The sequence below is a fragment of the Paramormyrops kingsleyae genome, chromosome 16 (assembly GCF_048594095.1).
Source record: "Paramormyrops kingsleyae isolate MSU_618 chromosome 16, PKINGS_0.4, whole genome shotgun sequence".
NCBI classification, from domain to species: domain Eukaryota; kingdom Metazoa; phylum Chordata; class Actinopteri; order Osteoglossiformes; family Mormyridae; genus Paramormyrops; species Paramormyrops kingsleyae.
The window spans coordinates 29258324-29286124 of record NC_132812.1 but is presented as its reverse complement, the minus strand read 5'-3'; the positions used below and the strand labels follow the sequence as shown (position 1 = coordinate 29286124).

The 27801-nt window shown below is 39.6% G+C and overlaps 2 protein-coding genes and 1 long non-coding RNA gene across 3 annotated transcripts; 1 reads left to right on the top strand and 2 right to left on the bottom strand.

The window, feature by feature from the left end:
* Positions 1–243: 243 nt before the first annotated feature.
* Positions 244–24510, bottom strand: LOC111852755 (uncharacterized). The gene is made up of 3 exons (XR_002840314.2): positions 24379–24510; positions 8856–8941; positions 244–2442 (listed from the first exon to the last, which is right to left on the bottom strand). It is a non-coding gene; the product is annotated as an uncharacterized lncRNA (long non-coding RNA).
* On the bottom strand, positions 16252–20074 carry LOC111852754 (zinc finger protein ZIC 2-like). Its single transcript, XM_023828985.2, has 3 exons — positions 18365–20074; positions 17326–17489; positions 16252–17226 (listed from the first exon to the last, which is right to left on the bottom strand). The coding sequence occupies exons 1-3, from the start codon at positions 19332–19334 to the stop codon at positions 17035–17037; spliced, it is 1326 nt and encodes a 441-aa protein (XP_023684753.1). The 5' UTR covers positions 19335–20074; the 3' UTR covers positions 16252–17034.
* LOC111852753 (zinc finger protein ZIC 5-like) lies at positions 22838–27246 on the top strand. The gene is made up of 2 exons (XM_023828984.1): positions 22838–23979; positions 25279–27246. The coding sequence occupies exons 1-2, from the start codon at positions 22944–22946 to the stop codon at positions 25701–25703; spliced, it is 1461 nt and encodes a 486-aa protein (XP_023684752.1). The 5' UTR covers positions 22838–22943; the 3' UTR covers positions 25704–27246.
* Positions 27247–27801: the final 555 nt, after the last annotated feature.

The window sequence follows — 27801 nt, the reverse complement described above, 5'->3', positions numbered from 1 at the left end:
GAGAATGCACCCCATTTCTCTGCCTCCTGACGAACACAAAAATAAACTAAGCTAGTGTTCCATTTCCATGGAAACTGGATAGTTTTCATAGTTCCCTTCTCAGTGGGTGGGGTCTCAGCAGATCATTGGACAGATAGCTGTTGCATGTCTTGTTCCTGCGACACAATTAAATCAGATACAGCTATAAGGGAAAGCAAGCGACGCAATTTATTAACCATGTGAAGCACACATATTGGGCTACAGTCTGTGGGAAAGCTACTTTGCTATTCATTAGGAAAATTATGAGATGGATACAAAACAACAAAATTCACACATGTGCTGAAATTAACATTTAGACTGGCTTCTCTGTGGAGCTCAGTCCCACCCACAGATTCCTCTTCTGGGGGATTCTCCTTGCCGGTGTGATTCACAGAATCCATTCTGTACTGCTCAGAAGGACAGTGATATCCCCGGAATTGCCTCTTCGATTTCCGAATGTTCAAATAAGTGCAGTGGTAGTAGGATCTGCTTCAAAATGACCAAATCAAAATCTACTTTTTTGACATAATAAATTACACCATTACTAGATATTTTCAGACAAAATAAATTTTCAAGCATGAAACAGCAGCCCTCCAAGGGAAACGTGACAAACAGTAGAAAAATTATTAAAAATGGAATTAGCTATAATGTAAAGCTTCTTTGGTATTTTTACTTTGTTGCATTGGGTAATGTGAGACAATGTTACATATTCATTGATTTTAACTGCAGTTGAATGATTTATTGAATGCTTGTTGTTCCCCTCTGCACCTCACAAAGTGGTAGGTTTTGCAAAGCAATAATTAACAAAGGAAAATACAAAGACTGCACATGGCTTGATATGGCATAAATGAATGAAACCAATATTGTGTTCAGAAATGAATATACCACCCTTAAACTTATATCACATCGGTACACAGTTTATGCGCAGGCACGTGTTGTGGTAAAAAACACTCCTGCATAAGTTCTCCGCCTCGACCACCTTGTGTGCTGACGCTGAGGTCACTCTGGAGCTGAAGTCTGAGCTGCACAGGTGACTCTAAACAATTAAGTTCCGTTCTCAGCTGCATCTCCATCTGCTTGTCCTCGGCCGTTCAGAGCAGCTGTCGTTCAAATGGCCGGACCAGCCGCTCAGCTTCCTGTCCATGAAATACACGGCACCTCATGTGGGCCACATCGCTGCCCGCCACATCCCTCCCACATGCTGCACATCTAATTACGCTAGCATGGCCAGCAAGTGCTCTTCGGGTGGCTATTATTATTATTATTATTTATTGCTGCCGTTGCTTTTGTTGTTGTTGCTGTTGTTGTGAAACCTATGGAATAAAACGTTAAATAAAATAAAAGAACAAGCTCTCAGCAGACTCTTTGCACAGCTCAATCTATTTTCTCCACGTCTCTAAAGAAGAGACATGGAGATGTGATTAATGGACGTTGAAGATTCCCTTAATGATTTAACTTAACTTAGAGAAACTGTCCCTCTCCTGAGCTTTGGGGCCGTGGCCCAACATTCTCTGTGCACCTATATTAATATATTAAAATGTATTAAAAACAATTCCTCCGGTATAGCTAGCTCACAAGTACAAAATGAATAAATGTCAAAAATACTTTAACTGTAACTCTTTTAATTACATATAAAACTCTGTAGTACATTTGATTGTGTAGTGATACATTTGGTAGAAAAATTATTTGGAATTGAACTGCTCCAGGGACCAATTTCTCGATTGTACAATGTTTTGGATAAAAGAGTCTGCAAAAAAATAAAATAAATGCAAGTGCTCAAAAATGTAAATGTGATCTCACCCCATTAGGTTATTATTACAAATGGCTAAGAAACAGCTGAAAATCAAAACATCAATATTCATAATAAGAATATATAAGGACCAGCTGCGTTTTCCAAAACTGGTGAACCACTGCTCAGTCACAAATCTTAAAAAAGAGAGATCCCAAACCAGTACAAATATCTACAGATTAGTTTATACAAACTCACTTACAGGGTTTGACGTCGCTTTCTGATACGCACACACACACACACACACACACACACACACACACACACTCTGCATTTTCATTGTAACAGCATGTGGCCGTGCACCTTGATTTTATAAAAGGTTCAGTCAAATCAATGAGCGACAAAGGGACCCAGGCACTGTAATTCCCAGGCATGTTAATAATAATCTCATCCTGGGGTCCACAAAGCCCATCCAACCTTTTGTTTCTCCCAGATTCATTGCATAACAATGAATGGCAGGCTGGCCATGCAGGGGGCAGAGGAACCTAGCAGAGCTGCATTGTCTCTCTCCCTGTGAGCAAGGTGCTGCTTCTTCACGGAAACAGGAAGCCAGGGGCCCAGCATAATGTGGGACGGCCGTGTGTTTAAAAGCGGAGTTACACCTGAAAGGGGTTCAGTCAGGTGAAGTTCTGTACCTGTGGTGCAGAAGGAGAGAAGAAAGACTGAGTGGAATAATCTGCTTTTGTTTAACTGAACCTGCCGTTTCAATCTATTTCCAAACCAATAATTATGTTAGTAGGAGGATTAGTAGCACATGTTTATTGTTATTTTTTGTAGATATTCTATTCTTAGTTATGTGCACATATTGGCTTTCAAGAGTTTATGGAGTAAATTCATTTAAAAATGTAAATCATGATAAATTCTATTACAAAAAACTGAATGTTTTCAACAGGATTAAAATCAATTGTATGGAAACAGATTTTAAAGAAGCAGGAGGAATACAGCTAGCTCTCAGCAGCGAGGCTGTAAACACACACACACACACACACTAGGAAATGTCTGGTTTTCAATATGATACCTGATATGCCACACATTTACAGTTATTGGTGTAATTTCTGGTGTAATTTCAGTCTTGAAATGATTTTAATGTAACCTTAAAGCTAGCTTTGCTTTTTATATGCCAAGGAAGCCAAACTCACGTTATAGTACCAGAAACATGAAGACCGGCTAAGTAAGACAATCATATCGAAAACAGCACATCGTCAAAGTGTGACCGTCCGTGAATCAAATAGAGCCGCATCTGCACACGACAGGAGGAGAGCAGCCGCAACTCTCCAGCAGGATCGAGAGGGTCTCCTCTCTGTGGAGCACCACCGAGACCCATGACAGAAGTACCTGCGATCTGTGGGACGGGAGTCCAGGGTGTGATGAGTTCAGGAACCTGATGGCACAACCCAAGGCTGTCATCTGTATCTAATGTGCTTCATTTACTTAATGATATGTCATGCCGTGAAAAGCAAGAACCAGAAATAATACAAAAAAACTGTAGATCTTCACAAAACAGAAGCGGGATCTCATTGCTGATATAGCCCATCCTGTCCTTTCTACGTTTTTTCAATCCAAAAACTAAGATATATAGGCTGTTCTCAAAATAAGCCTGCCCACTAAGATATAACTAAAAGAGTACTAACTGCCCACTAAGATATAACTAAAAGAGTACTGACTGCCCACTAAGATACAACTAAAAGAGTACTAACTGCACACTAAGATATCACTAAAAGAGTACTAACTGCCCACTAAGATATAACTAAATGAGTACTAACTGCACACTAAGATATAACTAAAAGATTACTGACTGCCCACTAAGATACAACTAAAAGAGTATTAACTGCACACTAAGATATCACTAAAAGAGTACTGACTGCCCACTAAGATACAACTAAAAGAGTACTAACTGCACACTAAGATATAACTAAAAGAGTACTAACTCAACCAAGAAAGGAGCTGAATGCTGTGAGCGTGGAGGCCCAGAAGAAACTCTTTCAAAGAGGCAGCTTTTATATATTTTTTTGAACACACTTGTTCCCCAATCCAGTTCCACTGGGCCTTTGGCAAATGTGTCCCACTTGAACAATTTATTTGTTTATTTTGCATTGAGCTGTATAAAGGTAAAAACATTTTCAGATGTGAATGACTAGTAGAGGCGTTTATAGAGACCCAAAGCAACGCCCACAATACTCAAATAAAAGAATGAACCGGAGGCTGACTTTGGTGTCTGGTTATTGGTGTCTTTGGAGGTGTGTGGGTTTCTAAAAGCTCGGCCTGCTGATCACACCTTTAATTCAATTAAAACAAAGGGGTCAGCCGCTGCTTGTCTAAACAGAGGTGAAAGGCTACAGGATGACATGAATACCAATGTGTGATGTATAAATGAGCTCCCCCATCTGTCAGACAGATCAACGTGAATATTCACATCCAGCCTCCCGGCCTCCGCGTCTCCCATTTACCTCTGCGGATATTCCATTATCTTTTCCCATGGTCATGCCAAGAGATAAGTGACCCAAGGAGCTCATGTTTATTCTAAAATCGCTTTTCTGTCTGCCACCTCTTCTCCATTTGTGAGTGTTAGCTTTTTTTTTCTCTCCTTCGGGCTTTAATTTGCACTTAACTGACTGCCGGAGAAGGTATATTTATGGTTTGGGATTAAATACTCACATTGCTCTGAGCTGTCCATAGGTATCACAGCGTTTACCGATGAAATTTTAAATTCTATATGTAATACAATTCACTATGAGGATTAAATGTTGTTTAAATAGGGAAGTAGGGAAAATTAAATAGGGAAAATTATAAAGTGTTCCCAGGTCCCCAGAAATGTATATTTTTCCAATGTATATGTAATATTTTTTCCAGTTATGGAAAAAGAACAAGCATAGACTTAAACAACGATGAGAATGGAAACCCATGGTGTGTGGAGGATTTTTAGTGAAAGATAACCTACATAAATTATTGTTGTATCTTAATACAAAAATATTGTCATATTGTTATTGGCAGGGATGGGTGTATTCTGTGAAATGTTCTCCATGGCATTTTTTGAGGATAGGTCATTGTCACAATGTTTACTTTGCATTCTCACGTAGCTGTGAAATCAGCCTGAATGTGTCAAAGAGAAAACAAACAGGCACGACTGGAATGCTGTTTTCTCCAAATGAAGGTGAAGGCACGCTTCAGATGGAAGCCCGAAAGCCAGACGATGTGGCAGGACATATATTACCCCCACTTGAACATCTTCTGCTGCAGAAGAACGAGGATGAGGGCAGCCGACACTCCCACGATGAGGGAGGCCGACGCTCCCATGATGAGGGAGGCCGACGCTCCCACGATGAGGGATGCGCCCGCGATGAGGGACATACCCACGATGAGGGAGGCCGACGCTCCCACGATGAGGGAGGCCGACGCTCCCGCGATGAGGGACGCGCCCGCGATGAGGGACATACCCGCAATGAGGGACGCGCCCGCGATGAGGGACATACCCGCGATGAGGGAGGTCGATGCTCCCACGATGAGGGACGCGCCCGCGATGAGGGACATACCCGCGATGAGGGAGGCCAACGCTCCTGACGATGAGGGACACGCCCGCGATGAGGGACATACCCGCAATGAGGGAGGCCGACGCTCCCGTAATAAGGGATGTGCCCGTGATGAGGGACGCACCAGCGATGAGGAAGGCCGACGCTCCCGTAATAAGGGATGTGCCCGTGATGAGGGACGCACCAGCGATGAGGGAGGCCGACGCTCCCGTAATAAGGGATGTGCCCGTGATGAGGGACATACCCGCGATGAGGGATGCGCCCGCGATGATGAGACGCACCAGCGATGAGGGAGGCCGACGCTCCCGTAATAAGGGATGTGCCCGTGATGAGGGACGCACCAGCGATGAGGGAGGCCGACGCTCCCGTAATAAGGGATGTGCCCGTGATGAGGGACATACCCGCGATGAGGGAGGCCGACGCTCCCGTAATAAGGGATGTGCCCGTGATGAGGGACATACCCGCGATGAGGGACGCGCCCGCGATGATGAGACGCACCAGCGATGAGGGAGGCCGACGCTCCCGTAATAAGGGATGTGCCCGTGATGAGGGACGCGCCCGCGATGAGGGAGGCCGACGCTCCCGTAATAAGGGATGTGCCCGCGATGAGAGTGGCCAATGCGCCCATGCGTCTGACACACCCAGAGATCGCCGACACTGTTTGCAGCTCAAAATTAGTGTTTGTCAACTATCTTGCACTGAGTCAAAATAAAAGTATGGAAAATAAAACAAAAACAAACTTAAGGGCAGGATCATAGATGAGTCCCCCCATTCTTCTATTTGGGGGGGGGGGGTGGTTTCGTCCTTTTTGGCCATTAACCCAGTGCTAATCCTGGGCCCGGACATAGCGACATCCCTGCAGGACTCAGTGGGAGCGTATGGACCTCAGGCCGGTATCCGCCAGCGCGGGGGGGGGGGACATGGGTGCAGCATGTCCGTGCAGCGAGAGAATGCTTTGAAGGTCATGCTCATTGCCACACCGGGACCCCACATCTTCACATCTCCGACTTCAGTCGTGGTGTGTAGACCCCTTATGTAACATTCATTACTTTACTAGTTGTGTGAATGTCAAGCAGCACTTCCTTTCGTTTAGGAGGGCATGGCAGCGTGACAGGACAGAGAGCCTGGGATGACGGCACAGCCCGGCACAATTATAAAGCTCGCTCGATGTCCGTCAAACAGATCCTTTAAATTCACATCTGATTATTAAAGTACGACTCGTCTTCATGGAAAGTGTACATTTAAGGTAAAAATATCACAATGGGTATTAAAAAAAGGCAATGGCCATGTACAGTAATATGTGATCTGTATGCCTTCTCTTGAATAATCTAGCAGACAGTTGGAGTGACCCTTTATAATTAATGCCATCTGTCGCAGTATAAAACTTCTGGTGAAAACACACGGCAGAGGTGCCACACAGAGTGAGTCCTGCTGATATTCCCCTGCAGTTGAGCGGGGAATGGCTTTACTCCTGATAAGCACAGATAATTAAAGAGTAATTAAATAAATTGACAATAATTATTCAGTACCTTCACCACCAGAAACACTAACAACCTGGCAAAACTTTCAACCATCGTTTGTTCTGTATTTTTCTCCATCACAAAGACAAAACGAAATAAAGAAAATAATAATAAAACTGCGAGGGAGGAATTCAGGAGGCTGCATGTGATTTTAAAGGTAAATAAATATTTAGCTAAAACTGTCACAGTTATTAGACATGCACACTCGAGTGAACATCACTGCTACAAGCTGTGCCTCACGATAACGAAAACTCCACATCACTGCTACAAGCTGTGCCTCACGATAACGAAAACTCCACATCACTGCTACAAGCTGTGCCTCACAATAACGAAAACTCCACATCACTGCTACAAGCTGTGCCTCACAATAACTAAAACTCCACATCACTGTTACAGGCTGTGCCTCACAATAACTAAAACTCCACATCACTGCTACAAGCTGTGCCTCACGATAACGAAAACTCCACATCACTGCTACAAGCTGTGCCTCACGATAACGAAAACTCCACATCACTGCTACAAGCTGTGCCTCACAATAACTAAAACTCCACATCACTGCTACAAGCTGTGCCTCACAATAACTAAAACTCCACATCACTGCTACAAGCTGTGCCTCACGATAACGAAAAGTCCACATCACTGCTACAAGCTGTGCCTCACGATAACGAAAACTCCACATCATTGTTACAGGCTGTGCCTCACAATAACGAAAACTCCACATCACTGCTACAAGCTGTGCCTCACGATAACGAAAACTCCACATCACTGTTACAGGCTGTGCCTCACAATAACTAAAACTCCACATCACTGTTACAGGCTGTGCCTCACAATAACGAAAACTCCACATCACTCTTACAAGCTGTGCCTCCGTTTTCCAAACAATAATGAAAATTCCACATCACTGCTACAAGCTGTGCCTCACAATAATGAAAACTGACCCCCTTCAACAATAGACAATTAAAACAATCAATAAATAAAGCAGCCTTTCAAAAAAGGTTTGAGGAGGACAGAGCGGTATAGGGGGTTTCTGAACATAGGACAAGACTATTTTAAGACACAGGGAAAAGTGTAATTATAATGCACATAATACTTATAAGCTCATCCACATCATAAAATCACTGCAATAATCAATATATATATATATACTCATATACACGCACACACAGTTATATATATATATATATATATATATATATATATATATATATATATAGAAAGAGAGAGAGGTATACAGGTATAGCTTTGCCTATTTCTATAAGATTAAAATTGGCCGTGCCTGCATGTGTGTTCTGTGTCCACGTGTGTTAGTGTAGCTGCATTTTTAGGCCTGTTCCATCTTGGACTGAAAAACATGGATAGAAGCTCATTTCCAAATACCAGCAAGTAACAGAACTTTATTTCCTTGCATTGTTGCTTCTGTCCTGGCCTTCCTCTCTCTCTCTCTCTCTCTCTCCCTCTCTCTCTCTCTCTCTCTCTCTCTGTGTGTGGCACAGGCTTGGGCAGAGGCCAGGGCGGCTCCCTGTAGTGCAGGCTGAATCCAGCAGCCCCCTGTACCAGCCCTCGCTAAGTCGTCTGGTCCACATTGGCACCAGGAAACACCCAGAAGAAAGAAAAAATATATTTATGTAGAGGAACATCAAACACGGCCTCATCTCTTCCTCCGCATCATCTTTTCTATGGGTTTGAATTTGGGGGTAGGTAAAGCCCAGCCCAAACACATTCAAACTGACAGTAGAGACTCCTCTCTGCCTGATGGCCACCGTGGAATCATCCATGATATCTTTTGTGATTTAGGGCTGGTGGAGCTGATGCAGGCAGAGGAGCAGATCACCTCCTCTGCCCTTTTATCACACACCTAAGACAGACACAAATAAAACACACTACCTACAGCTGTAGACAACGTGACCCATATTTTTGAAGATGTGTGATAGTAGTGTTCCATGCTATTTTCTCAGCTATTTGTGCAGTAAAGCAAACTCTGGGTGGAGACAGGATAATTACATTAATAGGGAGAGTGGAATGAGCTTCTCTGCAGACCTCATCAGATTGAACTTCAACCAGCCAATGGATGTTCAACAGTGATCCACCTGGAAAATGATCCACAAAAACTGAGTGATGGTTCATCCACAGATGTCCCCTCTGTCTTCAGTCAGTTCATTTAAGAACATCGTGCATTCATAATCTGGAAACATATCAGTAAACCTGAATATCACTCCTTTTCCATTCAGCCATTTTATACAGGCACACACACACACACACACACATACCCTTTGTATTCACTCGTTTTTAGCAGACACACAGAACTTAAGATAATGAGGTGACAGACAATGGCGCTCATGGGAGACATTCCTGGGAGTCAAAATAAACAACTGGATCCACCCTGCTGGGAGGACGCGGCATTTAAACATTTTAAAATCTTTTCACTGTGTTTCCCCCCAAAATATTCAAAAAGGAGTTTTGCTTCCTACGTTTTATATTTTAGGAAAATGTACATAGAAATTGTACTGGATAGAATTGCTGAGAGCTGGATTAATGCTATTCTGATGAGGATGGTTAGTCTGTAATTTAAATTATTTAAATAATTTAAGTCAACGATTTAAAGACGCAGAAGAAAACATTTTACCGACAGAAGGGGTTTGGCCATATAAGGAGTAACAAAAGATTTTGTAAATTTTAGCTTGGGCACTGGATTTTCTCCAACTGCTGTCACTGGGAGTTCATTGGGTCCTATAGCTACTACTATGGTTTATACTTTTGTCATATTATCTCTACATTCACCACCATTTCACAAGCAAGGCGGGGTTAAGCTCAGGATATTCATATATGCCAGACACTCAATCACCCAAATTGAATTTATAACCACTTATTTCCTGTTGATAGGAGGTTGGGAAGGTCATGCTGGTCGTACATATAGAGGTCATGAACTCCACTAGACACAAGTGTGGACAGAAACATGCTCTCCAGCATCTACTGTAACTATCCAAAATCACTATCAGGATCTTTACTGCCACAGGACCAAGGCAGGTGTAAGTTCCTGCCGGCACAGTTTGCTACTGTTCGAAGTGCAATGAGAATGGAAAACTAACAACTAGGACACAACACAGACAGCGAATATAGGAAAGAAGATACGCAACAGGGAAAGAAAAAGGTGAGACGAGTGATAGATACAGTAGTTATGCACATATACAAGTAGTTGAGAGAGGCACAATACAAATAACATACATGTGTACATATAGTACAAGACATACATGAAATGTGCAATTATAATGTGCAAACAGATTTTGGGGGCAGAGCTTACGCAAATACACACGTGGAATTCATGCTTCAGAAACTTGCACATGCTGAACTTCATTAGGAAAATGGTTCAGTTTGTATATCCCTCCTTTTCCTTTTCATATCATTAAAATAAACAGGTTTGCAAAGCCACAATACATCTTTTGAGTCTTCATGGGAGCGATACATATGTGGCTATTCTGGGCATCCAAAGTTCAAATGACAGTGACTGGGAGCAACTTGAACTGAACCAAATTTTTTTTTTTTTTTTTTTTAAAAAACATGATCTTTGCATGAAATCCTTTCCCTAGAGACCCATGAGCTCAGGATTTTAACCTGTCAGCACAATTTTAGGTCCTGACTGCTGAACCCCTGTAGATCTAGGTGAGTTGACAGTCCGCAAGGAACATGGTTTTATCTGTGATGGCTGGGACAGGGTCAAAGGTCACTTCAGTACATTCAGCCTCTAGTTTACTAAAAGGATCATGTCATAAATTGTGAGCATTAGAATAAACTAAGAAAAGAAAATGAGAACAATGAGCCAGTAGTGATGAAGCCATATGAGATGATAATGGAGAATATAGCTGAAAATGTACCAGAAATTGGTACATTTTTTGGACACATTATATATTAAATCAGAACTAATTGATAATAATCCACCTATTGCTGTAAGCAAAACTATTAATGAAATATGAACACTCAAAATAAACATGTGTATCAGAGCTTTGTATGGTTTTTAAGAAAACTGAACAAATTCAGAAAAATACAGCTTTACATGTACAAAACTGAAAAAAAACTTGTATTACAGCTTGCTATGGCATGAACAAATCTGAATAAAACAGTCAACACAATCACATATACGAGCCCTTGGTCTGGACACATGAAGATGTGCAAACAGGAGATTTTGTTGACCAGGGGGGTTTGGTTAAATTACTTCAAAGCACCATATTGACTTGGTTATCAGTTACCGAAGATGCACAAATCTTATTGGTGCGTTTTAAACCAAACGTTAAATTTAAGTAGTGATGAAGTAAGATAATGTTATTTAAACAACCTGGTTCTCATGAGAATAACTTTATAGAAATAAATCTGAAAATAAGATAAGCCATCAACCCATTGTTGTACTATGTATTAGCTCTGATTCTGAAACAATATCTTACTAATGAGGTGCAAGAAAACAATTCGGGAAAATTGTAGCATCCGAGTGAGAACTGATAATAGTACAGAATAGCTCTCACCGCTTTAAATGCGGCGTCTGCTACAGCAGCACCGTCGTGTTGGACTTTGACATGAACATCTTTGCAGTTGATGGATTCCCTGCTGCATCCAGTTCATCCAGTGCCCCAGTGATCGGCACATTAGCTCCTTCCAGCCCACCGGCTCCAGTACCAAGTGAGGGACCATTATAGACAGGTTTGACGTGGACCTTAGCTGGCAGTCCATATATTGATAAACATAGTGAACACAGACATTGATGTCAAAGATCACAGGCACAGCCAGTGACATGGAAACAACTGTAGGTACATTTTACATTTTAAAAGCTAAAACAGACATGAATAGTTTTGCTATCCAATGAAAACTGCATATGTCCACTTTTGCCAATCGTGATTTTTTTTTTTTTTACTATAAATGCAATTCCCTGCTGTCTACTGAGAGCATTTAACATCTAATTGATCAATGAAAAGATGTGTTATAAAGTCATCAATTTCACTAGAATTTATGATTGTACTAGTTATCATTTGTATTCATTATGGTTGTTTGTATGGATTACTTCCTATCGCAAATTTTAACAACTTAACATTTATAAGTTAATTATGAATATAAAGAAAGATTATTTTGTATCTTGCTGACACTGACAAACAGTCTATGTAAGTCCATTGAAAACATTAGACTGATCACTAATAGCTGTGTCACGGTTTCTATTTGTGCCTTCTCGTTAAGCTGTTTTGGGTTTAGTTAGTAATGTAGTTTCTGAGAAAATGCATTTTTCTCTACTGAAATTATGGATTTTTAAAGATATCTGTTTTCACTGGACAGCGACTATATGTAACATACTTCTCATTACAAAACCTTACAAAAACTGATACCACACTGCGTATGATTCAAAAACATGATTAGTGAAGTTATTTTCATGTTGCTCTACTAGGTTTTGAAAAGTGGTTCAAAGGGAGTTTATCACAAAGTTGTTTAATTAGTGTCGTTCCCTTACATGAAAATTAATTATAATAAGCCATTGTGCACAACATGTACTGTGCGTGCATATATATATGCAAATATATATATATATATATATATAGACACACACACACACATATGATTTCTATGTATTTACCTGAAGAAGAAAAGGCACATAAGTTTAGGCTTTTAATTGAAAACTAAAACCGTTGTGTTCTGCATAATTTTGCCTATTATTCTGAACTTTTCTCCAACTATTGAAATATTTCTTTCAAGATCATGTTTGAGCAAAGCCATTGGACCAGATGTCTATTTCCAATGTCCGTCACTTACAACTTGGGTCACCCTACTGTCATCAGAACAATATTTTGGTTGCATGTCCAGATCTTTAACTCTCATGTCACTCCATATTCAACCCATCCAAGCGTCATTCTTAACACTTGTTCTCCACGGGGTCACAATCAGCCTGGAGACTATCTCACAAAGCAGGGGACAAACGACAGGGGACAACCTAGGGTTCTGGACAGGACACACACTAAGAGACAGCAATTTAAAGACACAAATTTACATAACTGCATGTTTTTGGACAGTGGAAGGATATCCAGTACCCAGAGGGACCCTTTGAAGACGAAAAAGATAAGCACCCATAATAAGAATAATAATAATAATGGGTGCATTTGGCAAGCTGACTTGTGTTGTAGTCACATGCCATTCACATTTATTCACATCTATTTTTATGAAAATATGTATAAACTACTGGGGATTCCCATTTTCTCAGTCTTATACCAAAGGATCAGCTTCTTACAAAGAGCGCTTTGATGTATACATGTTTTTATTATTTTTTTATTATTTTTTTTTACTTGTAAACTGTCAGTATCTATACCGCTGGGAAAGGCCAAAGGTCAGAAGGTCACCCAGTCCATTATAGAAAGGCAGGAAACTGTGTCTTTAAATAAAGGAGACGATGTTACAAACAGCAGTAGCAGGTGTTTCATATGTTATTGAATCAATATACATGAACCATATTATAATGTATCACATAGAAATGGGTTGGCAAATTAGCGGAGGAATGTTAGATCTTCCCACGCACACTTGAGGTTTATCTGTTTGCATCCTCACTTACTCCAATCATTAAGCGTCAGACTATAACGTGACCGGAATTGATTTTAATAGAATTAAAATCTAAAGAATTCACTGAACTCTAAGTGCAGAGAGCTGACATGGTAGGTAAGACTAATCAATTAAAAGCAAATGGTAGATTGACATTGTGATAATTGTATAACATATTGTACGTGTTAAATACACAATTCGTTCAGTAAGTCTCGGTACTAAAAAAAATGTCTGATCCCATTTCCAGTTACCTTGAAAAGGGTAAAACGCGAACTCCCAGTATGCGGGGGAGGACAGTGAAACAGGATCCTGCGCCCTGAACCGCCACGCAAAACGGCTATCATAGCGGGTAACCCAGCCCTCATGCATGCCACTATCATCATAATACATATTACATGTACCTTTAATTTCGCTTTATCGGAAAAACAACAGAAATGTCACTGTATTGGTTTGGACAGCAGGCTTAATGTTCATTTGAAATTTGTGAAACTTCACATTTGTTATATATTTAGTAATATATTGTTTGTGGCCTTAATTTGTTGTTATATAATAATCGGGCTTTTATACTTTTTATAGCTACTACACGAACCATTACCAGTGAATCGTACCTTATGCATGATTAATTTAAAATATTCTACCAATTTACATTATCTACTTGGTTCGGTTTTTCGTTTGCTCTGTGCTTTGGAATGCCGGGTATATATAAAATTAACAATCTAAGATCAACGGCGCATGCGTGTTAAAAAATGACCACTCGTTATTGAATCATGTCGTCTAGGTAGCTGTTTCCTATACATTTAAACCGCTATACTTTAATAAGGGTCGGGCGACTAACCTTCCTTAGAGTTTAGATTTTCCTTCCTCAGGTGAAATACTTTTTTCCAGTTCAAATAAATCAAGAGTGAACGTATGTAATGATATAGTGAACAACAATAAAACAAAGATTTATTTTTAACATTATAAACAATATATTTCTGTTTAATTGGTATATTAATTTTCCTTTAGAATTCGGATGTAAACCTACAGTTCATAAGTAGCAGAATTTAATCTGATATTCTATCTACTTCAAAAAAGCTATGAATCGTAATATGATGTTCATACACTATTATTTTGTCAATCAAGTAAGTGATCACTTTGGGGACAAATGTTAAATAACTAATTAGTCAAGTCTAATTGAACTGCACACTTTTGAACTGCACACGTTCAAAAGTAGAATCATATGAACATAATAATAAGGATGATGTTTTAAACAGTTTATTTAATTGTTCATATGAAACATTTGTTTCACTCGGATTAATAAAATGTGTCCAGGTGGGTCACCTGGAGTTGTAATTCACCAGGAAGATTTCCATCTGTCTGAACGGACCAATAGCAGTGCAGGACAGGGGAAACAACTTTCCCGACACGCAGAATGCTTCATTTTTCACCACAGGTAAAACATGGGATCCCTAATTTCAATTTACACATAGGCCTATATTTTTCATTGATTAAATTTTACAATGTTGTCACCAGAGTCGCAGGAAAAAAGGAGTTAATTCACGTTCAGAAAGACTGAAGTAAAACGTCACAATAAGGATATTGCGTTGTCGTATGAAGTAAAAATCAATGTTATCTAAGGCCCCACAGCTCAGTTTATAGTTAATGATGTAATGGTTAACATATGATTCAATCAAAACCTACGAAATCACAAGCTAAGTCTCAATAATTACATGGAAAAATTATGAGTAATTTTAATACATCGAATTACGGTTTGTCTACAGGGACGTTGGTGCTGGGCCCAACATTGCTTTAAGAAGCTAGAGTAATAAAAATGTATGTGCACGTGTGTGTGTATATATATATATATATATATATAGGCTATATGTGTGTGTGTGTATATGTGCGCGCGCGCGCGCACACACACACACACAACCTGCATTCTGTGTTATAAGGTATTTCCTCTATTAATACGTCACTGCACTAAACACAATTATTACGCTTTACAGCGGATGTCCGACGTTTCATAACCTGTTTTGCACACTAGTCAAATTTACACAGCACAAATAATTTACCTTTCACGGCAGGGCGAATATCGTTCACTTTAATGAAAAGCATATGAACCAAATACAGCGAGGCTTGAAAATGCCCCTTTTTTTAGACACAAGCACATTTGATGAGTTATAATTTAATATTACCAGACATTTTTACGAGGCTCTGCTAAACGTACTCAGACGGAATAAGCAGAAAGACAAAGTGCTCCTGTAAATGTGGGTAATTTCTCTTAACAACTTGCTTATGTTCACAGAAACAATGCATGCTGGCAACTAAAAAACCATAGCAGTACATAATACAGCATCTGACCACATAGACACCTTTTGTAGTCTACCACGCTGCAGACAAACTCACACCAATGTCAAGTTCAAGTTTATCGACAGCCGTTGGAAAACCAGAGGCAGCGACCCGGAGGAGGCCGTACCCTTCAGAAAGTTTTCTTTCGGCTGACCAACTTCGATCGCCGTTTCAATTCATAGATACTTATATATGAAATATTACGGTCGCAAACTCGAGCTTGACTGCAGGTTAAGAATAACATGATACCGTCACTAAAGTACCAGCACTTACTAAATATCTAAGTATTCATAATAGTCAGGCTGTATTTGCGGTCAATCTAACATATACTGCAGATCGATTGTTTCTGAATTAACAAGGATATACAGTATATGTATTTGTATTTCTTCGTAAATGAATCGTTGCCTGCAAACCTTAACATTTTATGTAGAATGAATGTAATTATGTGCAATTTGGTTTTGAAATACGAGCTACTGACTGGTTTAAAATAAAGGATAAATGCAACAATAACTGACCACTTGCAACACGTTTTATTATATCTCTGTATACAATAAAATTCTTAAAACGTATCACGAGAATGGAGAAAACACATGTCAGACTAACAACATAAAACATCAGCGTGTGTTTTGCTCATAATTGTACATTTCAGTCATAAAGAAACTTTTTATATAAATATCGTTTAATCTGTATCAAGTAAATACCATAATTTAATTACAAACTGATAAATATGGCAGTTGATATTTACAAAAGAAAAGGCGTGACTCCAGAAAATGTAACAACACGTTACAATACAACGTATATCTTTCTCAAAATCTTCCAGATATTATATTCAAACTCTTAAAGCACAAAACATCACAAGGTAAACCCGGCAAATTAAATATACATTCACATTAACAGTTAAATGTTAACTTTGGCACTGAAAATCCAGTTTAAAGTTGTAAAGCTGAAATCAAGTACTAGTTTATGTTAGATGTTAGTGTAACTGAAAATGTCGGAGTAGAAAAGATCTCGTATATTTGCACTAAAAGTTCATATGAATAGCTACCGTTGAAGGAACATTCATACAAATGTGAACGAGGTTTATCACTGCCATGAAGTGGAGAACGAGAAATCACAGACTCTTATTTACAAAACGATGAATAAATATGCTTCTTCATTTGACTGCTGTAGCAACAAGTCCATCAGAGTGGCTTCTATCGCATTGCCACGCCCATTGGGTGTACATATCTTTATATACGCTTATTATACACGTGGTTGTTTTGTGTTGTTTAGTTCTGGATTCTGCATCTCTGACCTAAACGTACCATTCACTGAAATTTGACGACAGGGTGTTCTGCCCGGCGTTATTGTGAGCCGTGGATGCAGGCGACAAAGTGGTGTTGCTTTGGGTTTCGGTGGATGGGGAAACCAAACCAGGGGGCGTCGATGACTCATAGCCAGAGCTGGCTGCAGGCGAGGAGTCAGAGGCTGAAGAGTTTTCGTGAACCTGAAAATAACGCAGAGAAAAAATAAAACCCATTGTTATGGATCAACCGTATTTGTTTTTGATGTGTAAAGCAAGATGACGTTTCCGCGTTTTGCCTACCTTCATGTGCTTTCTCAGGGAGCTGGGGTGAGTGTACGATTTATCACACATTTTGCAAAGATACGGCTTGTCCGACGTGTGCACGTGCATGTGCTTCTTCCGGTCGCTGCTATTTGCGAAGCGCCTGTCGCAGCCCTCAAACTCACACTGAAATGGTTTCTCGCCTAAACACGGGAAAAAAGGGATGCGTTAGCAGGTCCTAAATCGCTCCATACCGGTGAATAAGTCATTTGAAGCAGGTTATTAAAAACAAATTGTTAGACTGGGAAAAAATTATCATAGCCGTATTACGTGGGCCGAATTAATTTAGTTATTTGATTTATTTTTTAATGCAATGCACTTGTTGAATCTAGAAAATTACATTTGTAAACACATTTTAAACAATTTTAACGTGCACTTTAAACAGTACCATTGGAATAATAGTAAAAATAATTCTCAAAACAGAATTAAATCGCCAAGCAAATTACCAAATATTTACCGTTTAAGTAGTAGTCTAGGACTGTAAATTAAATTAATTAAGTTCCGTTAGAATAGAAGGGGTCTTTCCTATAAAAGGAGATTGATTCACCCAACCATCCATGCATATTTGTACCTTTCTTAATTTCTAAAAAAAGCCGTTCGACAAAAAGAAAACTTAATATCACAGTCCTGCCCGCTCATTCTTGCCGTAAGTACTTATCCATCCATTTCCATTGTGATTGTGACTAGTCAGTTATGCACATAAATTCAGATGTCGACTGACCTGTATGAAACGGGTATATAACAATTGTATTATCTAGATTGTGCTGGTCTGTCCTGTTTTATGATTATAAACCAACAAACTGCAAGAAGTTTAAAATGAATTATAGGTTTCTCCATTAATTCCATCGGTAAATCTAACTGCCGTCGAGTAGCAGCGATGGACGAATACATATAACGCGCATTTATTTGGGTTTAAGACATCCAGTCAACTACGACTACAAGTTGTAAAGCAACTTACAAAATACAAATAACACAGCCGTTGCGCCCCATATATTTGCCAAAAAATACACATAATTACCTGTATGCGTCCGCTTGTGTATCTTTAAGTTTTCCGAGCGCGCAAAAACCTTGCCACATCCAGGGAAGGGGCAGGGGAAAGGCTTCTCTCCGGTATGGACCCGAATGTGATTAACGAGTTTATATTTCGCTTTAAATGGTTTGCTTTCTCTGGGGCACTCTTCCCAAAAACAGATGTGGTTGCATTGCTCGGGTCCTCCTACGTGCTCGACCGAGACGTGGGTAACCAGCTCGTGCATGGTGCTGAAAGTTTTATTGCAACTCTTTTTCGGACTGTTCAGCTGCTCGGGGTCAATCCACTTGCAGATAAGCTCCTGTTTGATGCACTGCTGCCTCATATATCGGAAGAAGGCACCGGGGTGATGATGGGCTGACATGTTCATGCTCATGTTCATGTTCATGGAGCCAAACTGACTGTGCAGTGGAGCAGTGGAGTAAGGGTCGGTCCTCGGACTGGACACCTGGTGATACTGATCAGTCCGCCCAAAAACGTCTCCTGGTAGTCCAAGTCGCATTTGTCCGTTTAATACAGCTGGTGTGCTGTGCGCTCCATGCTGATCGTGGATCCCAGGAAACAATATATGGCCTTGACTGTCTGAATGGGGGTGATGGAGGGACCCCGCTGCGGGCCCGAAAATAGCATGTTGGCTGCTCGCCGGAGACGAATCTCCGAAGCCGCGGCTGCGAAAGAGAAAGTCCCGTGTGGAGTTGAAGGGTGAACTGGCGTACGAGGTGACATGGGCGTGAGGCCCCAAAGCCGCAGCCGCGTAACCCGGTGCCTGCGAAGTGAAAACGGAGCTCTGTCCCGGCGAGAGGTCGTGGTTCAATTTAAACGCACCCATGTGTGCAGAATCAACAAAGCTGTTCTGTGCTAAACTCAGATCCCTGTCCTGCATTTCGCTCGCGGAGTGATGCCTAGTAAATGTACCAACTCCCAAACCAGGAAACTGATGACCAGCGTCCAGCAACATAACTTCTTAGCAGATTCTTTCTGTTAGGACCAATATTACATGCACGGACAAGTAACTATATATGTTATATATGCAGGTTAAAAGAAAAAAAAAATAAACAAAAGTTAATCTCACCGTCTATAATTTCAAGCGAAGTTCAGCGCGGCGAAATGCAAATAGAAAAATAAAACTGGAGTTCTACTTTTTCTATATAACCTGCAACTGAAAATTCCCATGAAAAGATGTATTCGTCTAATGCAAGTGTGGCGAACGTGAAGTCTTAAACGATTTTCCTGATAAAGAGGGAAGCCTTTTGGTGCATCTTGGCGCGACGTCCCAAATGGTGCGCAGCTTTCTTTCTGTTTTCTGTGTTTATCACAGACGATCTGCTTTTATCAGTGGACTGGCAGATCGCTCCCTTACGCCCCCTTAAACTTAAGCCGGTCATTCACCCACTGCGCTCCTATTGGCCACAAATCAATATCAATCCGAGGCTCTCTTCCAATCGCAGCAGCGCATTTTCACCACTAAAGGCTGCTCATAGTTGTCCATTCTAAACTGCAGCCTACTTTTTCCCCAGAAAGACGTCTGATAGGTTTAAAAATGATCGTCGTTATAATATCTGATTGCTTAGCTTTATAGACTGTCATGTCGGTGATAGACTGACATTTCCATTGTAGACAATTACATGCGTTTCGTTAATGGATTGCATAACCCATTGAAATAACTCCAAGCTAATTAAATGAGAATGCTAAAGCATGCACCTTCAGTATGTTGAAAAATAAAGAATAGCCTACCGTTATTACGCAATCACCTTGCGGAATTTACGAAGCGCACGAAAAGGATCGCATGGGTATTTTATGTATAAGGCATATTCCTCTGAGAAGCAGTCGAATATGCCGGTACCTGCGTAATCGAGGATATTGAGGGCATTAATAAAACCGCTACCCTACGGCATCAAAGTTTTGTAATACAATGCCGTTTCATGTTCTAGCCTGGTTAATTATCTTATCGTAATAAAGCAGCGAGCCCGCTCTTATTGAATCCGCGTACAGTGGATAGTATCATGTGTTTATCGAAGAGCTATGTTCTTGTTACTTTAATGACTTAATGATTTATTTAGGCAATTCAGTCAGAAAATAACAATATTTACAGCACTGCGATCGACTGGCATCCCCGGCTTCTGTCCTACGCTGCCTGGGATGGCCCGGATGGGCTCCCACACCGCCTCAACCCCGTCTAGAATAAGCAGTTGGAAGTTAGATGGATATTTACAGTATTAATAATAAAAACATTAAATTATCGCGCGTTTAAGTAATTAATATACTGTACCCTTTGTTTCGAGACCAACTCCAATTTAACTGCTCAGTTACTGCAGACTTAATTACAATATTAGCATTTGTTTGAATTCCCAATGCCGTCCCAGCACGTCCTCCTCATTGTCATAATAGATACAGAAGCACGCAAGATAACTCGATATGCTCAAATTTAATTACTTCGAATTAGATTGAATCGCATGTGTTATTTGTTGACAAAATATACAGGATTTGCATTTTAATTACTTTGAAAGGTAATAACAGTGTTGAGGAAACGCAAAAAAATAATAAAGGTTTTCTAAAAGTATATTTATGCAAAATGTCTCAGTATGATGTTAAGGAAATGTGGTTACACTAATTGTCATGTCCACGGGTATTTTGTTAGACCTGAAATAAATAACAGATTCGCTGCAATGAATATAATTAAATGACTTTGAACACGATGCATGACTAACTGGATTTCAGTCGTTATTCACAAATTTCGGTGCTGCCATCACCTGCAGTGTCACGTAAGTAGGATTTAAAAAGGTTATCCGACCAACGCTATATTTACACGTATGTTAACGGAAGATGCAGGACAATTTACAATCACAGACTCACGAGGTCTGACCCATGATGAGAGACATGTATGCTGACTCTTTAAAGAAATACTAGAACATGAAAAACACAAGACTCTGGTCTAGTAATGGAAAAAATAGCAAGGATAAAGAAAATAAGTATAAGTAATGAAATCCCATATTCCTCTCAATTTTCAGACAAAAATATCTGCCTAATATTCACCTAGAACTATTTTTCAGCAGGTTAGGACATAACGTGTTGTTACAACGTGTTTCTCTTTTTATCTGTAAAAAAAGCTTTAGGTTATATCTATGTAACAGACGTCACTGTGCCTGTTACAGTTACATTTGGGAAACCATAACATAACAAACGGCATATTCTATAGTACGTTTTTCTTTAACTGAATAATCGCTGTTTTCTGTACATCCTATTGTTCTTCTGACTGCATGGCTTGTGACAGGCTGGATTCTAGAACACAGTGACTGGTTTCGTGTCCGTAATCTAACTTCAACCGGGGACTAAGGCAGTTCATTTCTATGGCACTGTATCCGTACTGCATAGATGTCAGGCCTAAAGTGCTTCCAGAAACAAACCTTTGTAGATTAGTGGTTTCTTTACATAACCGAGATGTGGCAAAATATCTAAAATTTCAGTTGTACAGTTTAACCAAGTACATGATTGTAATGAGTTTGTATAACGAAGTAGTTATTGAAACCTCCTGTTTCTCCAGTCACTGCTTTTGTTTGTTTTTGTAGTTAAGGTTTTGTAGTTTACATTCTCTTTGAAGTGATCTGTGCTAACTCCACATTTAAGTGGAGACAGGAAACCAGCCCTACGCTTGTAGTTTAAGTTGAATAGACACTGTCACTGCCAGACAGCTTAATATGTATATGCAGAAATAGATTATACATTTAGATATGATATAACAAGAATGCATTCTACATATTTATTATCTCTGTAGGATAAATAAAGTTCTAAAAACAAGTTACGATCCAAATCAGGATTTATTTTCAATTCACATTTTAAACTTCCGTATATAAGTCGCAGTAAGCAAAGTGTTTATTATTATTATTATTATTATTATTATTATACATATATTGTTGCATCATCTACTGTAAAGTAAATGATTCTCAATTGAAGTAAATCTAGTTCAATAGTTTCTTTAAATAGTTTAATTGTTTCATTTCAGGTAACATTATTATTATTGTTGTCATTATTATTATTAAAAATAATAACTTATTTTATTGCATATGAAATATTGAATCTATCCCAATTCTTAATATTTATTTGGATATGTACATTAAATATGATTTAAAAGTGATTTTAAATAAGGTCATTTAATTTTTTTGAAAGATCATTAAACATTGGAGAATGTTATGTAGCCTATATGACACGTTTATTATAAGCTAATTTATTTTGAAGCGAGTGACAGACCCCGAATCCGGATAAATATTACACAGGCAGACACAGATACACAGTGATGATGAAAGAACAAAGACGGGGCGGATACCCGCTGTGTTTTTGCTATGAAAGACATCCTATCGCTTCCTTCTCTTAACTGCCAGTCATAGAAATTCGTCCAATAACAGCAGTCCAAATTCTGAACTCTATTCCCCACCGTGCCATCCAACTGTTGTATGTTCTGCCAATCGCTTGAGGACAGAGTGGGGAAAGGAACAAGCAGAGTTACAGAAAGAACAAAAGATGAAAAACCTCTGTCCATAAGTTATTGTTACTGATATTGCTTTGTGTGTATATGGGAAAACCAACAACAGATAGTGTGGATGGATCTGGCAGTGCAGTTATGGAGACCACTTTGAGCAAAAGGAAATTGGCGGTGAGTTTAGCGGATCTGGCTGCAACTCGAGCCCTCTCTCCTCAGAATATTCACCTTCACTCGCACAATTTCCATCTTCACCCCGTGGAGATGGGCAACAACTCTGAAATGTTGCCGCATATTCCATTCGGACCTGAGCATATGACACAAACAAATTCTCTGAAAAACACTCCGTTTCAGATCACCGACAGCCGCGCCGAACCACAGACGACATTTTTCGGCTCTGCAGTTGGTTTAACAGTGACAAAAACCAACTCAAACTACCAAACCAGCAGGGACTACATATCAAAAAGAGAAGCCTGTCAATCTACTATGCATACACTTGGTAACCGACAAGGTTCCGCCTCCTCTCCGGATCAACAAGGCATGTTCCTTCACCCAACAGGTGTCTGTGGATACGAGAATGGTGTTGGCCATCCAATCCTTGTCGGACTTAAAGATGAAACTATACCAACTAGCCGTGACAATGGCCGTAACGGGTGTTTTTCGGATGTCAAAGACAGGCCAGAAAACTTCGGTTACGGGCCAGATCCCTGTGAGTCTTTTCCTCGCAAATGTAATTCTACGAACTTTAATGTGAACGTCGCTTCGACTAGTCACGGCGAAGCGGGGACGTTTCTGAGGTACAGGAGACCGCCCGTTAAGCAAGAGTTAATTTGCAAATGGGCTGACCAAGGGCGCAGTTCGAAGAAAGTTTGCTCACTAACATTCAGCAATATGCAAGAACTGGTTAACCATGTTACCGCCGAGCATGTCGGGGGAGCCGAACAGAGCATCCACGTTTGTTTCTGGGAGGAATGCGCACGAAAGGGAAAATCTTTTAAAGCAAAGTATAAACTGATAAATCACATCCGAGTCCACACGGGAGAAAAACCTTTCCCCTGTCCTTTTCCGAGTTGCGGGAAAGTGTTTGCTCGTTCGGAAAATCTTAAGATTCACAAGAGGACGCACACAGGTTAGTGTAATGGGGTGGTAATAAAAGAATGAATAAATATTTTAAGAAAATATTGAAACTGTCAAGGCACTCTGCGTGACTATTCCCGAGATGTATTCCCATAAGAGGGACAGATATTTTTAACTTGGTTATAGCGTATCCTATTTATTTTCCAATGTGGCAGTCTACTTTATCTCTGTGTATAACGATTTCATGGGCTTTGTTAATCTTTTAAAACTAAATGTTTTACTAAAACCCAAGTTAAGTAAAACGCTGATAAATAGGCCTATGCCAATGTTATAGTATATGTAATATCTATACCGAGTTGATATTTGCATTATTCCGAGGTCCGCTGCGTTACGACAGCCTACACAGCCTAACGGTTTAAAAATATGATATTATCAAAATATTGCAAATTACCTTACAAAAGCACTGCAGGTGGACCATCCAGTATCTTAAGATGGCAATTATGACCATTATGGTCATATTCTTCGAACAAATGTGCTCCAGATTTAGGAGCAAATGTGCTACGGATTTAGCATTGGTGTATTACAGTACATCGCCTTCTCTAAGGTACAACAGCAGCGCCCCTTTCGGGGAGTTAAGTCGTCAACATGTACATGTTTTTCACCCCTGCTGCCTACTTGCCTAGAGTGAAGAGAAAGTCATCCTTTATATCTGATCTCCTTTTAATTGTTCACCTAATATAATGCAAGCAATATTTAATTAACGTGTAAATATATAATTCGATCTACTTTGCTTTCAAAGTTTGTCCCCAAAATAAATGAGAGCCAAATACTTTAAAATAAATGTCTCGGTTTGGCATATAAAATTATTTCATTTGCAGAAACGGGGTTGTTTTCTAAGTTCGCATCGCATAAACGAGTTTTGCATAGAGCTGTATACCTATGGTTTTAAGTATGACGGATATTTTACATTTTGAAATTCACCTGGTTTTTATTAGGGGTGAATTTTAGCTCATTGCGTCTTCGCAAAGTATAATCATTTTTTAAAATACCATGTTAATTATGGAATAAAACATGCAAATCATATCCACACAAAGAAGTAACGGCTTAGTCGCAAGGGGCAGCCGCGGTACTGGAAGGATCCAAGCTACAAATAAAGAGGAAATCAAATGAAAAATATAACTGAAAATAATGTACAATTTTCCTGACATTCCTACAGCATAACATGAAACAGCTCGTTAAAATATGTCGGTGAAGTTTCAATTACAGTATTTCTCGTTTGGTTTTACTTTACTGTTGAATCACATTAAGGGGATTTGTTTGCTAAATACTTGTGCGTTTATCTTATTTTCAGGAGAGAAGCCATTTAAATGCGAGTTTGATGGATGCGACCGGAAATTCGCCAACAGTAGTGACAGAAAGAAACACTCCCACGTCCACACGAGCGACAGGCCGTACTTCTGCAAAATACAGGGCTGCGACAAGGCCTACACGCACCCCAGCTCGCTAAGGAAGCACATGAAAGTTCACTTCAGGCCTTCTCCTCCTTCATCTCCACCTTCCAACACAAAAGCCGCTTACCGTTCCTTGCCCAGTTATACCAGAGAACCCTTTCCCCCGATTCCTGGCCATACAAAATGCGGTGCAGTTAAACTATCGCCCAAGGTTAATAACCTCAGCGAGTGGTATGTTTGTCAGGGGAGTGCAGGGCCTAATATTCTTTGCATTGGGAGCGAGGACGATTCTTTCAGAAATTCAGAGCCAAGATCAATAATCTGATAATGGCGCCATTACACGTGCTGCCAAATAGAATAAGCAGAGAAGAGATACAACAAGTGTATATGCTGGAAAAGGAATAATATCAGATGTCAAGTCGTTAAGGTCAAGAGCAGTTTAAACCAACGCCCTCCCCCCGCCCCCAACCCCTTTTTCTTTTAATGATAATACGATGTACACGTCCAGGATTGAAATATTCATGAATTATTAATATGTCGCACACAAGAACCCGCTCAAAGAAACAAAAATTTCTAAGACTGTGAGACATTAAGTATCGTGAGTGTGTTGAATGACGTATGTATGATGTGTGGTAGGAATTACGTGATTCAGATGTCACTGGTTAATTATTAAACAGTGACATTGTCCATTTGATGTAATTATTTACGTAACTCTTCACAGGTGACTGGTTTGATCGATGTCCGATCTCAGCATGAGCTTATAAATCAGAGTTTTTCTGTCAGTTAACAGCCATATATTTTACATACAAGAAGGTGGTAACATTTTGATACGCTATGGTTATTAATAGATAAATATCATATGGAAATTATTTTCGATGACGATGACGCTTTTACGTCTATGTTAAAGGAGCATGCTCTTTTCTAGAAATTGTAGGTATAAACTAATGCTAATAATAATTGTTATTCATATTCTTTAATCTCTGTTCCCCCGAGACCATGGGAATAGTACCCATCTCATCTCCTCGAAATATGTAGGTTATTCGTTATTTTCCTAGATTTTCTTATAGGTGTTTTTTCTGAAGCTGTTTTGCTTCAATAAACCATTCCTACCAAAATCCACGGGAAAAATTCTATATTAAATGTTAATACATTTAAATAACTGGCAATATGTAATACTCCAATGGAGTCCCTTCTTAGAGAACATCACAGAGGCGCGACACGGATTCGGACTTTCATTTAACACGCACATACGCAACAAACCTGCCCTGCTTCGTCTTCAAATGATCTCTTCTTGAGCGGAAGAACTAAATATACGGAACGGTTTGGGAAACCTGTAAAAACTGAAAAGAAAACGCAAAATATTTCGATACCGCTAACTAAAATTAATTAGTGGGTAACGAAATTAGAAAACAACAGCTTTTAACGTTTGGCGCCAAATATTTCAAGAAAAAAACGTTACTGCTTTGCTCATTTTTCCTTTGGCAGTTCACACCTTAAGAATAAAAATTCGTTCGAGGAATCCAAATAATTTGAAAGACGTATTTCTCTTCGAAATGAAACGTGATTCCTTAGTAGTCCATAAAATATAAACATTTTTAAAAGACAAAGGGTGAAAGGTAATATTCACTCTTCGCTCTTGTACTGTCTTAGTTTCATGTGATGTTAGCTAAGTACATCTTGACATTAACATATTTTGGCTCCCGTACTCAGAATTTTCTGTATGTACATAATTAAATTTGATGTGGACCAACTGGTGTTGTGATCCCAGTCTTTTGTCCATAAATTTCTATTTGGAACGATCAAACAATGGTTCTATATTTAACACAAGCACTCCTTGAATGGCGAAAAATAAACAGGATGAAAAATAACCAAACAGATGATTCCTCCTAGTTAAAAGGAGGGAATTAATAAAAGAGTGAAACAGTCACCGTTGAATGAGAAATGCTTTGAAGTGGAACTTATTATCTGTGGAATACTTCTGGGTTGTCCTAACGACGCTGGCGAACTGAGAGTACTCTCCTTTGTTGACGATTTGTTCTCCTTTATTCAGATACCCGTAGAAATCGGTTACATCGACTACTTTAATCAGTAACTTTCCATGTCAGACTTGCAGACGCCTCTCCATATAGAACAAAGCAAAAGTCGCAGTAAAAACACCGTCCGTCCTCTTCCATTTTCTTCTTTATGTGGTAATATGCTTCGAGTAGTCTGATTACCCTAAGAAAAGCTGTCAATTCGGATAGCCATTCTTACTTGCAAGTTGCTCTCAACCAAATCTCACGTAGTTCTACAAATTAAATGATTAGATGATTTACTTATACTCACGTACATTTAGTCGATGTTTTCAGTTTAAAAATTCCCTCAAAGTTAATAAACTAGCGTGTATAGCCATTTACTGCTTTCTAGAAGCAATCCTAACATGC

What these genes read in the sequence shown, in the direction of transcription:
- LOC111852754 (XM_023828985.2), bottom strand. Translation starts at nt 19,334, where the DNA reads ATGTTGCTGGACGCTGGTCATCAGTTTCCTGGTTTGGGAGTTGGTACA. An exon ending in ACACAAGCGGACGCATACAG is followed by an intron (nt 17,490 to 18,364) that starts GTAATTATGTGT and finishes TCCCGTGTTTAG; the next exon opens with GCGAGAAACCATTTCAGTGT. An exon ending in CCCTGAGAAAGCACATGAAG is followed by an intron (nt 17,227 to 17,325) that starts GTAGGCAAAACG and finishes CGTTATTTTCAG; the next exon opens with GTTCACGAAAACTCTTCAGC.
- LOC111852753 (XM_023828984.1), top strand. Translation starts at nt 22,944, where the DNA reads ATGGGAAAACCAACAACAGATAGTGTGGATGGATCTGGCAGTGCAGTT. An exon ending in TCACAAGAGGACGCACACAG is followed by an intron (nt 23,980 to 25,278) that starts GTTAGTGTAATG and finishes TCTTATTTTCAG; the next exon opens with GAGAGAAGCCATTTAAATGC.